The sequence below is a fragment of the Helicoverpa zea genome, chromosome 26, assembly GCF_022581195.2.
Source record: "Helicoverpa zea isolate HzStark_Cry1AcR chromosome 26, ilHelZeax1.1, whole genome shotgun sequence".
Taxonomy (NCBI): domain Eukaryota; kingdom Metazoa; phylum Arthropoda; class Insecta; order Lepidoptera; family Noctuidae; genus Helicoverpa; species Helicoverpa zea.
Window position 1 is genome coordinate 6,591,518 of NC_061477.1, and position 12,530 is coordinate 6,604,047.

The 12,530-nt window shown below is 35.9% G+C and overlaps 2 protein-coding genes across 2 annotated transcripts in view; one reads left to right on the plus strand and one right to left on the minus strand.

The window, feature by feature from the left end:
- LOC124642966 overlaps nucleotides 1-6,151 on the minus strand; it is a 109,486-nt gene extending 103,335 nt beyond the window's left edge. The window contains exon 1 of the mRNA XM_047181790.1: nucleotides 5,869-6,151. Coding sequence (XP_047037746.1) covers nucleotides 5,869-5,923 — 55 coding nt within the window. The 5' untranslated portion in view covers nucleotides 5,924-6,151. The remainder of the gene's footprint in view (nucleotides 1-5,868) is intronic.
- A 1,848-nt stretch (nucleotides 6,152-7,999) lies between these two features.
- Nucleotides 8,000-11,685, plus strand: LOC124643056 (mitochondrial import receptor subunit TOM20 homolog). Its single transcript, XM_047181895.1, has 4 exons — nucleotides 8,000-8,243; nucleotides 9,581-9,684; nucleotides 10,073-10,177; nucleotides 10,806-11,685. The coding sequence occupies exons 1-4, from the start codon at nucleotides 8,117-8,119 to the stop codon at nucleotides 10,932-10,934; spliced, it is 465 nt and encodes a 154-aa protein (XP_047037851.1). The 5' UTR covers nucleotides 8,000-8,116; the 3' UTR covers nucleotides 10,935-11,685.
- The last annotated feature ends 845 nt before the right edge of the window (nucleotides 11,686-12,530 follow it).

The window sequence follows — 12,530 nt, forward strand, 5'->3', positions numbered from 1 at the left end:
GGCGGGTGTCCTGTCTGATGCATACGGGTTGGAGTGCGGTAAAACGGTGTAGGTAAAACAGCCACATCAGGTTAATAAAATCTTATCAAAACGTGTTGGAAATTAAGGTGAGAATCGATCAATAAATTGTAGAAATTCACAGATCTGAATACACTGATGTGTGGCTCTGTGTACCTAAATATCTTAACATACCACACAACTTTAATATTATAGGGGCATATTCCAAAAAAGTTACAACTTAAACTTTTTAATTTTAGTAATAAACAGGTTCAATAATAAGAATAACAAAAATAATGAATATGCCTTTAGTCATAGACAGACCTATTATTATTAGTGTCGTTTGTCTTTTATAATTATTTTTTACTAAATAGACCTAATCCTTAAAAGGTCACTGAAAACTTAAAACATATTTTGTTCTATAAAGACGTATTAAGCAAAATGTCACTTTATGATAAAAAATATTGTGTAATTTGCCGTGGCAGTATTCGCAATAAACAGACACTTTTTGAGATTCGCCGATGTTTTACATGTTCAGTCGCAAGCGCATCTGACGTAATACTAGTTCTGGCTCTTTCACACAATATGCGTAAACGAATAGCGGAACGAGTGAAAGAGACCGAAATAAGCGTAGCCTCTGTTATAGTTAGAAATAGGTCTCTTTTTATTTACAGGGTTATAGATTATGCTTTTTAAGGTCAGTTTATTGTAAAAACGAGTATTACAGGAATTTTGAATTAAGTCACTTTCATTCTAAGGGTGCGTTATGCCGAACTGTAACTCTATCGAACAATCCCGTCCCGTTACCTCGGAGATAAAGAAGTCACCTCAATGAAATTGCCCTTTATTTTTGTTTTTAAAACTATCTACTTAAATACATTTACGTACCTGCCCCGTAAAAATCTTAAGACCTGTCCTACTTTCCCCTTATTTTCCGATGGAAATTGCTAAGTTGTCCTTAAAATTAGAACAAGATTTTGCTTGCCACCTGACGAAACACAGCCTAAAATATAGCAGTACGACAATAGCTTATTATTCTGCAATAAATACATGTGATTACGAAACGTAGGTCGAATGGCAAACTGTGACCTATCATTATGCTAATGTTAGATAGACTGTGTGGCATGCCAAGGTGTTACATACGATTCTCTTTATATCTCTCTTAAGTAACCTCATATTGTGTTACTATATTTTTTGTTCCAACTAATGAATTGTGATTACAGGTTTTAGTAGCACAGATTTTTTCTGAAGCCCTCTTCAACCGCTGGTCAATCAACTGTGGCGAAAAAACTTAAGTAGGATCCACAAAAACTCGTACTCAATATCGTTACACACTGAACCTAATACACATAAAATTACGTGAATTTCTGCACGCATTTCTAGTTTCAGTTACATTAATTCAAGTCCAATTACTAAAGCAATCAGTGATATTAAATTCTCTGTATATTAAGTGTGTCATCGCCACGCATCCGCGTGATCACTCATAGTCGAGTAGGGCTGCGCTCGCGCACCTCTGCCGTTGACGATTAACTTGATACGGCGGTTGCAACACATGGCACACAACACTCGGTTTACTCTGACAAACGTTGGAACCAATCTTGGAACAAATGTTGTTCCGAATAATATTTGGATAGGTTTCAATAAATCAAATTCAGTTAACTTGATGTTTCAAATCTTAAAGGTAGTCTTGAAGTTGTCCTTCTGAAGCCCTTTGTGCATCAGGGCCTGAGTAACTCTTTCGAATAATACCCTTACTTCATCTTCATTCATCTTCATCTTGTAGGCCATGGCTTGTCGAAGCATTGAATATTTCGCCAGTGGACGGGGATTGTAAAAAGCTTTAGCTACGACACTATATTTACTACATCCCTCTAACCCCTATTTTCCTTCAATGAAAAATCTTAAAATACCCTGAAAATGGATGTGAAGATCGCGTGACTACAATCTTTATATAAATGTTATTACAAATAACCAATAATGGTTCCAAGGTTTGCAATCAAAGCCAGGGTCTTGCAATCTGAAACGCGGTCGGGTGCAGGAAACCGCTGGCGCCGGCGGTCTCAAGCTGTATGAAAGATTGGTTTCATCTTCATATTTATTGGTCTCCTTTATCATATGGCCTACAGGTGTTCTCTTGTATATTTATTGCTTATTTGCTTACTACTTGTAAACATACTTGCTAAATTATGAGATGAAAAAGAAAAATGTAAGAACTTTGCGATCCATCCATATTGTTATAGGTAAGCATCTGCAAGGAGTGTTCCATTTCAGACAAGTAACGCTAACATAATGTTTGAATAACTTATTCAACAGTTAATTTTAGCACTTTAGGAAATCACTAACAAAATATTAATCATAATAATATTATACAAAAGCTCTACTGCCGGTTACTCACACAATGTTTATAAACAGTACAAAGTTAGACATCGACTCGAAGCGTTCGATCGTTCGCTTTGTACCTCCAGACATTTGATTAAATGAATTTGTATAGGTTTGATAGAGAGCTGAGATACGCCACAGACGCTCTCCCATCGTCTAGACTTCAAAGATGTGGTACTTCATTTTCATGCACTAAGTGCACTCGACAGGGCGAGTCGATTTCCGCTTAGCGTTCTAAGATGGGAGCTATCAGCTATCATTGTCTTGTTTATGGTAATGAGTATGTAGATTCTCTTTTTATTCTTGGCTGCTTGATTGTCTATGCGAATTCTTTTGTTTCTTATTTTGGTAATTGGTATTCTGGAATTTAACGAAAATAAAAGTTCGTTCTGATTTAACAAAGTGTATTTGGAATATTTTGCAATCTGAATAGATATGGTTGTTGTCGCAATACGTAGCCACCAAATGCTAAGATACGGACACAATGGCTTGCACAAGCAAGTGACTAATGACAGCAGACAATGCGTTTTGTACTAGCTCAATATTAGCGGGATATTGATTCATCAACACATTTTACGTGACACGCCTTGCTATCAACTTGACATTCTTGTAGTGTCGCTCCTGGTATTTTAATTAATCATTGTGCGGTTTTCATCCACTGTTGTTGTAGTTTCATTGTTGAGGTCTCTAAAATGTCCTGGGTCGTTCTTAGAACAAAATACTTAGTTGAAAACCCCAATGAAAGAATTATGCATTGGTAACTAGTAGGGAAATATTTATAAAAAATTAAGCGTGCCATTTCTTTAGTAAAACTTTTGTCACAGCCAGCACTTTCTCAATTTATAAACAAAACCTTAAAGTAAATGTTTTACTTGTAAATCGTGAATTTATCTGGCACGTCTGCTTAACGTTTCCTGCGGTTTCTGCAGACAAAGCTGCACTTGCATCAAACATTGCACAACTTACACATTATTATATCTACGCAGCAGAAACAATGCTAAACAATTTCAATAAATACATTGCATTTACTAAATTGTTAGTTTGTAGAAGTTGCTTGAAATGTTTCCTTGTTCTTAGGTAGGTGTAATCAAAAATGAGTCAAGTTTATGTATTCTGGTTTAAGACTTTCTCCATTTGCATTTGTCCTCGTCCTCTCATGTGGACTCGTGTAAATTGTCAGTTTGTCATCCAAAACTCTATTTACTTTCCTGAGCACCTACTGCCGCTCGAAATACATATCTTGTTCAGTTGGCAGTTAGCAGCACAGTAGAATTTCTAAAAACAAGATTGTTTAATGCCCAACCTATGTATCAGATAACTTCCAACTGGAATATAACAATTCCAAAATCCATAATTATTTAATTAACCTATAAACTTTATTCTAAAAGTCAAGAAACAAGATCGTGCGTAACATTTTAGTATCTCTGCAATCAGTGTCGCCATTTAATTGAATGCGTCTAATAGTTCATCAGCTGATATTTCGATTGAAGTCTTATTTTTATACAAGCAATTGTTTCCTTTGAGGAACAATGATGTTTGCAAGATGAAGACGAAAACTAGCGAAAGAAGAGTAAAATGAATTGTAACTGAGAAGACATTTCTTAAGTGATTGACCAAGAAGTTTAGTAACTAGGATACAAACTGACTTAAAATTGGTAGAGATAATATTATGGAATGAACCTGGCAAAGGCCGTACGATTGTGAAATGTTATATATGTTATCCGAGTTCACCAGACACCATATCGTTCAACAGTTACCCCAGGATGCAATGGAATCATCTAGCACCCAATAAATAAAAATTACGAAACCATAAAAGCCATTCCAACGGGTGTGGAAACGCAATAAAATTCGGCTCATTTGATATCAAACCTCCATCGTGTTAAAGGCGCCAACTGTCGAATTTCAAATTATCGAACATCCGGTGTAACGGCTGCGGTCTGAGGAAGTGCAGTCCATTAATAAATTCAGTAAAGTCGCCGTACAATGGCGGCACTGATTTCTTACATCTTAAGACAATGAGGTTGATTAATAGAGGCATTTTTTATTAAACTTGCGTCTTGCAGAACAGGTTGTTTTATTGTATAGTTTTTTATCTGTTTAAGTACATTCTTGTCGGATAAAAGATAAATTGACATAATAATTACATATCAAACTTTATTCAATAAGTTAAGTTCGTTAATCAGGTGCCTAGTCTTTTTCCAACCATGTTGGCGACCCGATTAAACGTGCGTTTAGAAACACGGTTAAGTTCGTTAAAGAAGTATAGACTATTGTGCTTTTTTTTGACATAATGGTTACTTTGAAGTATCATCAGTGAACCGTTGTACGTGTGGCGTGAGTCATCGATTCCATGGCCTTCTTATTGATAGTAGTTACTGTCTAATATCTACTAGTTTGCGTGTTGCTGTGCTATTTAGATGTAGGTACCTTACCTATGTAGTTTCGAGATTCATTCATAATGATAAATTGGCTGGCCGTGTAGGTACCTAATCTTCTACGCATACTCTAAGCGTAATCTAGGCCATTTTAAATCCATCAAAGGGGTTTAAAAGAATTGTGAAGTGGATCAAATTCACCATATAAGCTGGTTTTGTGATTGTATGGAGATTCAAGACCTCTGTTTTGGAAGTTGGTTACAGTTTAATTTGTGATTCTTTGAATTGCGAAAGTAGAATTCTCAGTAATTTCGGTCATAAAGTTTATTTTTCTTTTAAGTAGTGATTCGCGTGATGAGCTCCTTCTATAGTAAATCAAAGTATTCCTTTACAAACCTACTATTATCACGTTTGATATTAATAGCTGTAATTTGAAACGAAACACGCGAACCCAAAAAAACATCAAATTAGAGTTATTAGAGTTTAATAAAAATAAATAGGTACACCTGACTGTTTCTAGTGTAAATGTTTGCAAACCTTGTTCTCTCAAACTTTTTTATTTGTCAATGTGTGAAATACCTATTTATTTATTTATCACCTATTTATGTATTACTGTATTACCTGTCTAGTGTAATTACTGTCGACATTCTAAATTCTTATAAGAAAAAAATCGACAACATACTCATTCTCATTCGTTTTTTTTTGCTGAGTGCCTAAGAAATATTGTTTTTCAAGCAAGAATGCAGACACCTTTATTAAAAAGTTATAAATTTATATTATTATCACCAGCCATGCCTACGGGATTGAATATAGAATGATTGATCACGTAGTGGTTAATACAGCATAGCTTGATGCAAGCGGTTGCAAGCGCAACGAACGCAATCCACGCGCGCCTTAAGTGGAAATGCTGAGCAAAACCTGTCCCTTCCCGCCTCGGGAAATTCATGACCACGGAGTTTCAAACATTGCAAAAACTTCTTTTAGTTTTTTTTTTAACACTCATAAGTAGACCACTTGAAACAAGCGTTACATTCTCTTATTCGTCATACCTACTCTCTGCTTTTTAAGACAACGGTTTTTAATCGAATATTCGATTCTTAATTCAAACTTTACTCACCGAAAAAGTCCTCCCAAGTCATCGAGTGATCAGAATCACCGTTCGCACCATCCATCTTCAAACACTGTTTTCGGCTCCGCTAACTCAACATATTTTCATAAGAATAACTTGTAAGTAAAAATAGAACACACAAAATCGTTTTATTGCTGTCACCAAACACAACTGGTCACATTTTGTTTGTTGATAAACAAAAAGACATCGCGTTCGATACTCTCGCTCGGCGGGGCAACGAAACGCACAACCTCACGCTCGGCGACCGACTCGTGAATGGAACCAGAAATGAAAAAGTTTGTTGCGTTTCGGCTCTCGCCCTCGCACACCCATCCCGTCAGCGTACTCTACGCCTATACGAAGTGCATGCTTCACTTTATCTCAGTTACTTGCTCTACTAATAAGTATAATCTTAGTGGAAGTTTCCTGAGGCACTACCTGTGCATAATTATCTTGAAAGAAGTACCTAAGCGTTACAAAAGTAGGGTACACAGTCTCTTATCCATTGAATGATCTAGATGCAAGGAATGTAATACTTCTACTTGCATTTCAATGCAATATGCGTGCGGTATAAACTCACCTTACTGGCAAGTTTATTTCGACTATTTTGAACCATGATAGAAAGTAGAAAAGTTTTAGTCTTAAAACTTTTCTTTTAATTAATTTAACATTAATTTCTGAATGAAAATAAGAGCTTACCAATAACAAATTATTAACCAATTAAAAAAATCGTTAACTATTATTACAAAAACTTACAAACATTGGAGAAACGAAATTGCTATAATTTTATATTTTATTTACTTTCCGCGTTTTTTCATATGCACAGAGATTGAAGATTAAAAATAGTATCAAAATATTTTGTTATCTGTGTGAGGAGGAGAACGGGCATCGATCTTTACAATGTAGAGATGTAGCAAATGTCAAAGTCGAATTACAATGCTTACATGACGTGCAGCACGTCATACAAGTCTGCGCTCTATACAAGCCTAGGCGAGTTATCCATCGAGAGTTATCGCAACAATCTGTGTCAGTGCCAGGATTGATGGATGGTATTTTTCACTTCAGCAGTAGCACAGTAAAGTCAAATTCCGTAATAGATATATATTAGTTATATATATGTCAATGATATATATAGGGTGAAAAAATATTGTGACATAAAAATGTAAAGTATTTAAATGATAAAACTGAGCCTTCACTATATCCTATTCACTAGAGCCACAATGTAAAAAAAAGAACAATACTTTTTCAAGATGGCAGGTATAAACCGATCGATGACAAAACATCACTTTTTTATGTAAAATGGGGATATACGCACAAATCTTTTCATTTATAATTGGTGTAAAGACAGCAATAAAATTCTAATAGGGACACGAAAAGATTACAATGTCAAAGATAAGGTTCAGGAGTTAGCTAACGATTACTGTAAATAGAAAATGAAATAAAGGATTTATATTTTACTAGCTTCCGCCAGCGGCTTCGCCCGCGTGGTGTGTTGATAAAAAGTAGCCTATGTGTTAATCCAGGGTATCACCTATCTACATACCAAATTTCAATATAATCGGTCCAGCCGTTTTTGCGTGATTGAATAACAAACATATATCCATACATTCTCACAAACTTTCACATTTATAATATAAGTAGGATATCTCTTGTTTTATTTTTAGAAATCTACTGCTACTAGTTGTATTAGCATTAGATTTCAGTAGCAGTAACAGTTTCACTACAAGGGATATAAAGTAGGTATAGTTTCAGTATAAGGGGTGAAAACATTACAAAGCCTACTGCAGATTTGAATAGAATAGGATATCTTTTTTTTTTTCCGACGTTAAAAATCATCAAATGACCCCTCCCGCTGTGGGTTAGCAGCGGTGAGGGAGAGTCAGACTCTTACTGACTAAAAACCGTCGTGTTCCGTCATAGGCCTTTTATGTACCAGGGCCGTGGTATCTCTTTCGAACAACCCGCAGCCCCGGCAAGCCTTGGCCCTGCTGGGCCCCGCTGGGGATAGAATAGGATATCTTGATGGTAAATTGTTAAGTAAAGTAATCTTTATTGTGTTCTTACTTACTGCCAGAGGGCGCTTTAAAATGTTCGAGTGACGTCTCTATCCACAGAGTACATTTATAAGAAAGTACTCTGTGGTACATTGTCTCTATCTCATTTTAGACAATGTACTCTGTGGGCCGATCTCAAAATTCTTCAACAAAAGCGAGTTGATATTTTCTGTGAATAAAACAGCGCAAGTGTATTTATTAATATGGAGATTACGCGCACCACCTTAGGAATTGCAGTTGGAATAGCTGGTACCTTGTTCCTTGGATATTGTGTGTACTTTGACCAACAACGTCGCAAGGATCCTCTATTCAAAAAGAAGTTGAGAGAACGTAAGTTTTTATAATTATTGAATTAAAACAGCATCAACAAGCGATTTAGCGTTCTCAGTACTAAGTTCTAGCATAATTCCTTTACTATTTAGACATATCAAGTTTTTTTACTAACCTAAAAATTTCACAAGGAATATTGTTACAACATCATGCATCAATCAATTTTCGCTTGAATAACTGTTTAATTTCGTTACTGCACCGCACAGAACTATAGTAACACACTGCTAGTTCATTGTGCAATAATTCAATTATAACTTAGTACATAGTATGTTGCTTATTCAAATTAGTTAGTTTGGTGGACTGTGCCAAACATGCTTTTGCAATGGTCTCAAAATATATTAAATATGACATGTGTAATCTAGAATAAGCATTTGTCAGTCATAAGGAGCCACTGGTAACCAAAATGTTCTTAATATTTAACTATTGCTTCGTTTGATATCAAATATGTGATTCATGAGATCATTATTGAAAGAGTTCAATGCATAGATATTTACTAATACAGTAGAATGTCTCGTTGTTTGATAAAAAGGCAAAAGAAGTATAAAAAACATTGTCTAGTTTATGTATCTTTTGAGGTTCTTAACCCTGCATATTCCGTATGAAACAAAATTGTTGAAGTTTTTATACTTATTTCCCAGACAGGTAAGAACTGGTTATAAAAAATCACAATAGCATTTCATAAATAACAGTTCATAACAGAAAGAGATCAGTTTATTGCACATTGTGTGGGCTACTGTAAGGAGGTGCTAATGTTCAAAAATTCTTTAACCTCTTGTACATTGCTATTTATAAAACAATAGAAAATCAATTGTGTATTGCATACATCTGCGCTTCGCTAAACTGTCTAAACATAAGCCTATAGAATTTATTATGAGAGAGAAGCAGAATGCATCAAACTAAGGAATAGAGATTATGGCATAATCTTAGGGGTCTATGGTCAATGGAAGACCAGTATATATTGACAAAAAAAATATCTAATTATGATGATTATAGCTCAGAAAGTAAAATATTTAAGAGATTGACAATAAAGAGCATGAAGTGAAGAAATTGTGGGAAACAGCTACCATAAACTATAGAGAGTATCAGTCTTTGTTCATATTAGAACCATTTAATTTTTAAGATTATAAAAGCAGTGAATAATTAAAGAAATAAATCAGGATTGAATAAGAAACTTAATTTTGGTTGTGATGTGTGGTGTGGGATGATGAAATTGATCAGAAAAATGATCCATATTTTTGTAGTCTTTTTTTATTGTCCCACTGCTGGGCACAGGCCTCTCACATGGAGAAGGAACCCATATGATAATGATGAATAAAGTTTTGTTTTGTTTATTACAGGCAGACAGAAAGCCCAACAGAATGCAACCCGGTCACGCAATCTTGGAGGTCCACTACCCGACATGAGTGATCACGAGGCTATGCAAAGGTTCTTCCTGCAACAGGTATATTTCAAATAATATATTTCACTACATAGTATAAAACAAAGTTGCTTTTTCTGTCCCTTTGTGCCTATATCCCATTGTATGCTTAAAACTAAGCAGCCGATTTTCATGCGGTTTTTTTTAATGAGTGATTAAAGAGGAAGGTTTATATGTATAATAACATCCATTAAATAGTGGGGAAATACTGTTATCCCGTGCAGAGCGGGCGGGTCGCTAGTTCTACATAGATCAATGTATCCATGGATAAAATATGTATATCTTATGTCACTTGCTTAAACATCGGTTGCGTTTTAGGAAGACTGATATTTACGTTGTCATTGCACTTAGGCCTTAGTCACTTTGATGTAGTTAGATCAAGAAATAAACTAGTAAATTGTGTCGTTTCCAGATCCAATTGGGTGAGGAGTTGCTAGCCGCTGGTGACTTTGAAGCTGGAGTGGAGCACCTCGGCCAAGCTGTGGCTGTCTGCGGCCAGACCCAAGAGCTCCTCAGTGTAAGTCATTTATTACTTTGCTGTGTACAACAAACTTGCTATTACATCTATACAGTAAAAGATCTTTCATCAGACAGAAGTCATATAGACAGAATTGTGTTGCTGGGGAGTTTCTTTCACAACTTCTTCAAAGCAAAAAAAAAGTTGTGAAGGGTGGGTGTTTTGGGGACTGTCTTTTGTAAATTTGACCTTCAAAAGTGCTGATTTTCAGCTAAGTGAGCTGAAAATCAGCAAAATGACTTTATCTTTACTAATCAATAAGATTTATGTTTAATGTACTTGGATGTGTAACTTAAATTATTTATTTTCGTACATAGCACCACTTCAAAGTTCCGATATTTATAAATATGTGTACAAATCTCACAAAGTTAAGAAATACGCTAATAATAATGTACGTCCACGGCCGATTTCGGCCACGGCGGCTGTTCTCGTATACGGAGATCAGCCAGCTGCGCAGGACATATTATAGTGCACGAACATTTGCGCAGACACAGGAGCACTCCCTATTCCTTCACTCTCATAGCCCGAAGGGACGGCAATCCGACACGACCGGAGAGAGATCAGGCGCAAGACCGACACACAGAAATACACTAACATTGTTATTAATGGAATGTTTTGTGTATTCCAGGTGCTGCAGCAGACGATGCCAGCGCCCATCTTCCACCTGCTGCTGAAGAGGCTGCCCGAGGTGTCGGAGCGGCTCCGAGCCTCCATGAAGGCCAGCGGCAAGATGCTGCAGGAGGAGGACGTCGAGTAAACAGCCCCCGCACAAGACGAGAGAATATTTTCATAATATATCTACAATATCTCGCTAATCATGGAAACCTCCATCTTTGGTCGATAGATAACGCAACGTTGACGTAAGGCCTAGTGACTTCCATTTACTCATTTAATTTAATATAGGTCTTTCTTTCTAAACGAATATAATCTTTCGCAATGAATGCCTTATTTAAGAAATTTAAAGTAATAAGTTTGATTAATTAATAATAATGACACTTATTAACGCCTTACGTCAATGTGGCTATAGTTTGTAACATTCAAGTAATTTGTAACTTTCCTCTGACCGTAGTCTCGGAGTTGTCGCCGAATTATATCCGTGAACAGCGACCGACCGTTTAGTGGCGATGTATCGAATACCGCGCGTCGACACTTAGAACATGCAACAAGCATCTGCTTTGTAGACAGTTAAGTTATTTATAAAAAGTCCCATCAAAGAAACTATTATTATGATTATTTCACCTTAGAGTAAATTGCCTTTCGACTTGCAAAGCCTTAAATTTTCCAAGTGCATGCATTGGGCTGTGATACAAAATGTGCTTGAAATCGATCCGCCATTTGATCGAGTGTTAACTTTGCAAATGGGAAGTGTAGCGTGGAGTAATGCAAGTTCAATAATAATGTAGGTATTTGTTAGTGTTATTTAGGTTTTGTTTTGTGTTCACAACTGGTTAAGGATGCTTGTGAGTTTTGATTGAGATTTTATTGTGAAATAAAAGTATTGTACAAATATGAGTGTTTTATTTCGAATGCATTATTATAACTCGTTTCAAGGCTTTTAAAAACTACTCTCATAACATTTTGCAATATCTGATAAACAGTACCGTATTAAAGAAAAAATAGCTTCACAGAAACGATCTGTCATGAAAGCGAATTAACTCAATTTGTAATAACTGGCCACTGGGGTAGTAAATAAGTACTAAACGCTTATCACCGCTGATAAAGAGTTCGCGGCATCGCATCGATCGATATCAGTCATTGTACCGACAGGGGGGGTAATATTTTTCTAGTTCTATTCTTCAGTGATGCCATACTTGGGTTTTATTATAGGGTGATTTGATCACTAAGATTTTGTTCAAGCCCCATTAAAATACAGATATCCCAAATCACTCACCATTTTATTTCAATAAAATTAACAACAATTTATTTAAAACCATATACTGTGTGCGTAGATGGGTAAATTGTAGTACAGTCAACTTCAGGTCAGTGGTAACAGTTTTATAGGAAAATCGTACTTATTACTATTGAGTTAAGGTGCATGACAGTTACCACTGATGTGCGGTCTACCGTACCTAGTCTAGTAATAAAACTCCCTCAATAAATGGGTTATTTTACACTGAAATATTTTTTCAAATCGGACTATCATAAGATGTCTTCAGCTTTCTAAGCCCGGACGCACACATTCGGTTTCAACAGACGTTTATTTTGTCGTTATAAATAAATAATGTCAAGACACCTTTTCACACACGGTCGGTTAGCCCCATGGTAACATATCATAACACCCAGACCCAGACCACGGCCAACAAGCATGCTCACATATTTAACAACCACACATAAAATTAAAGTTCAATGAAAT

Bases quoted from the DNA above. Each gene is read 5' to 3' on its own strand.
- LOC124643056 (XM_047181895.1), top strand. From the start codon at position 8,117: ATGGAGATTACGCGCACCACCTTAGGAATTGCAGTTGGAATAGCTGGT. The intron at 9,685-10,072 runs GTATATTTCAAA...TGTCGTTTCCAG, and splicing joins AAAGGTTCTTCCTGCAACAG to ATCCAATTGGGTGAGGAGTT. The intron at 10,178-10,805 runs GTAAGTCATTTA...TGTGTATTCCAG, and splicing joins AGACCCAAGAGCTCCTCAGT to GTGCTGCAGCAGACGATGCC.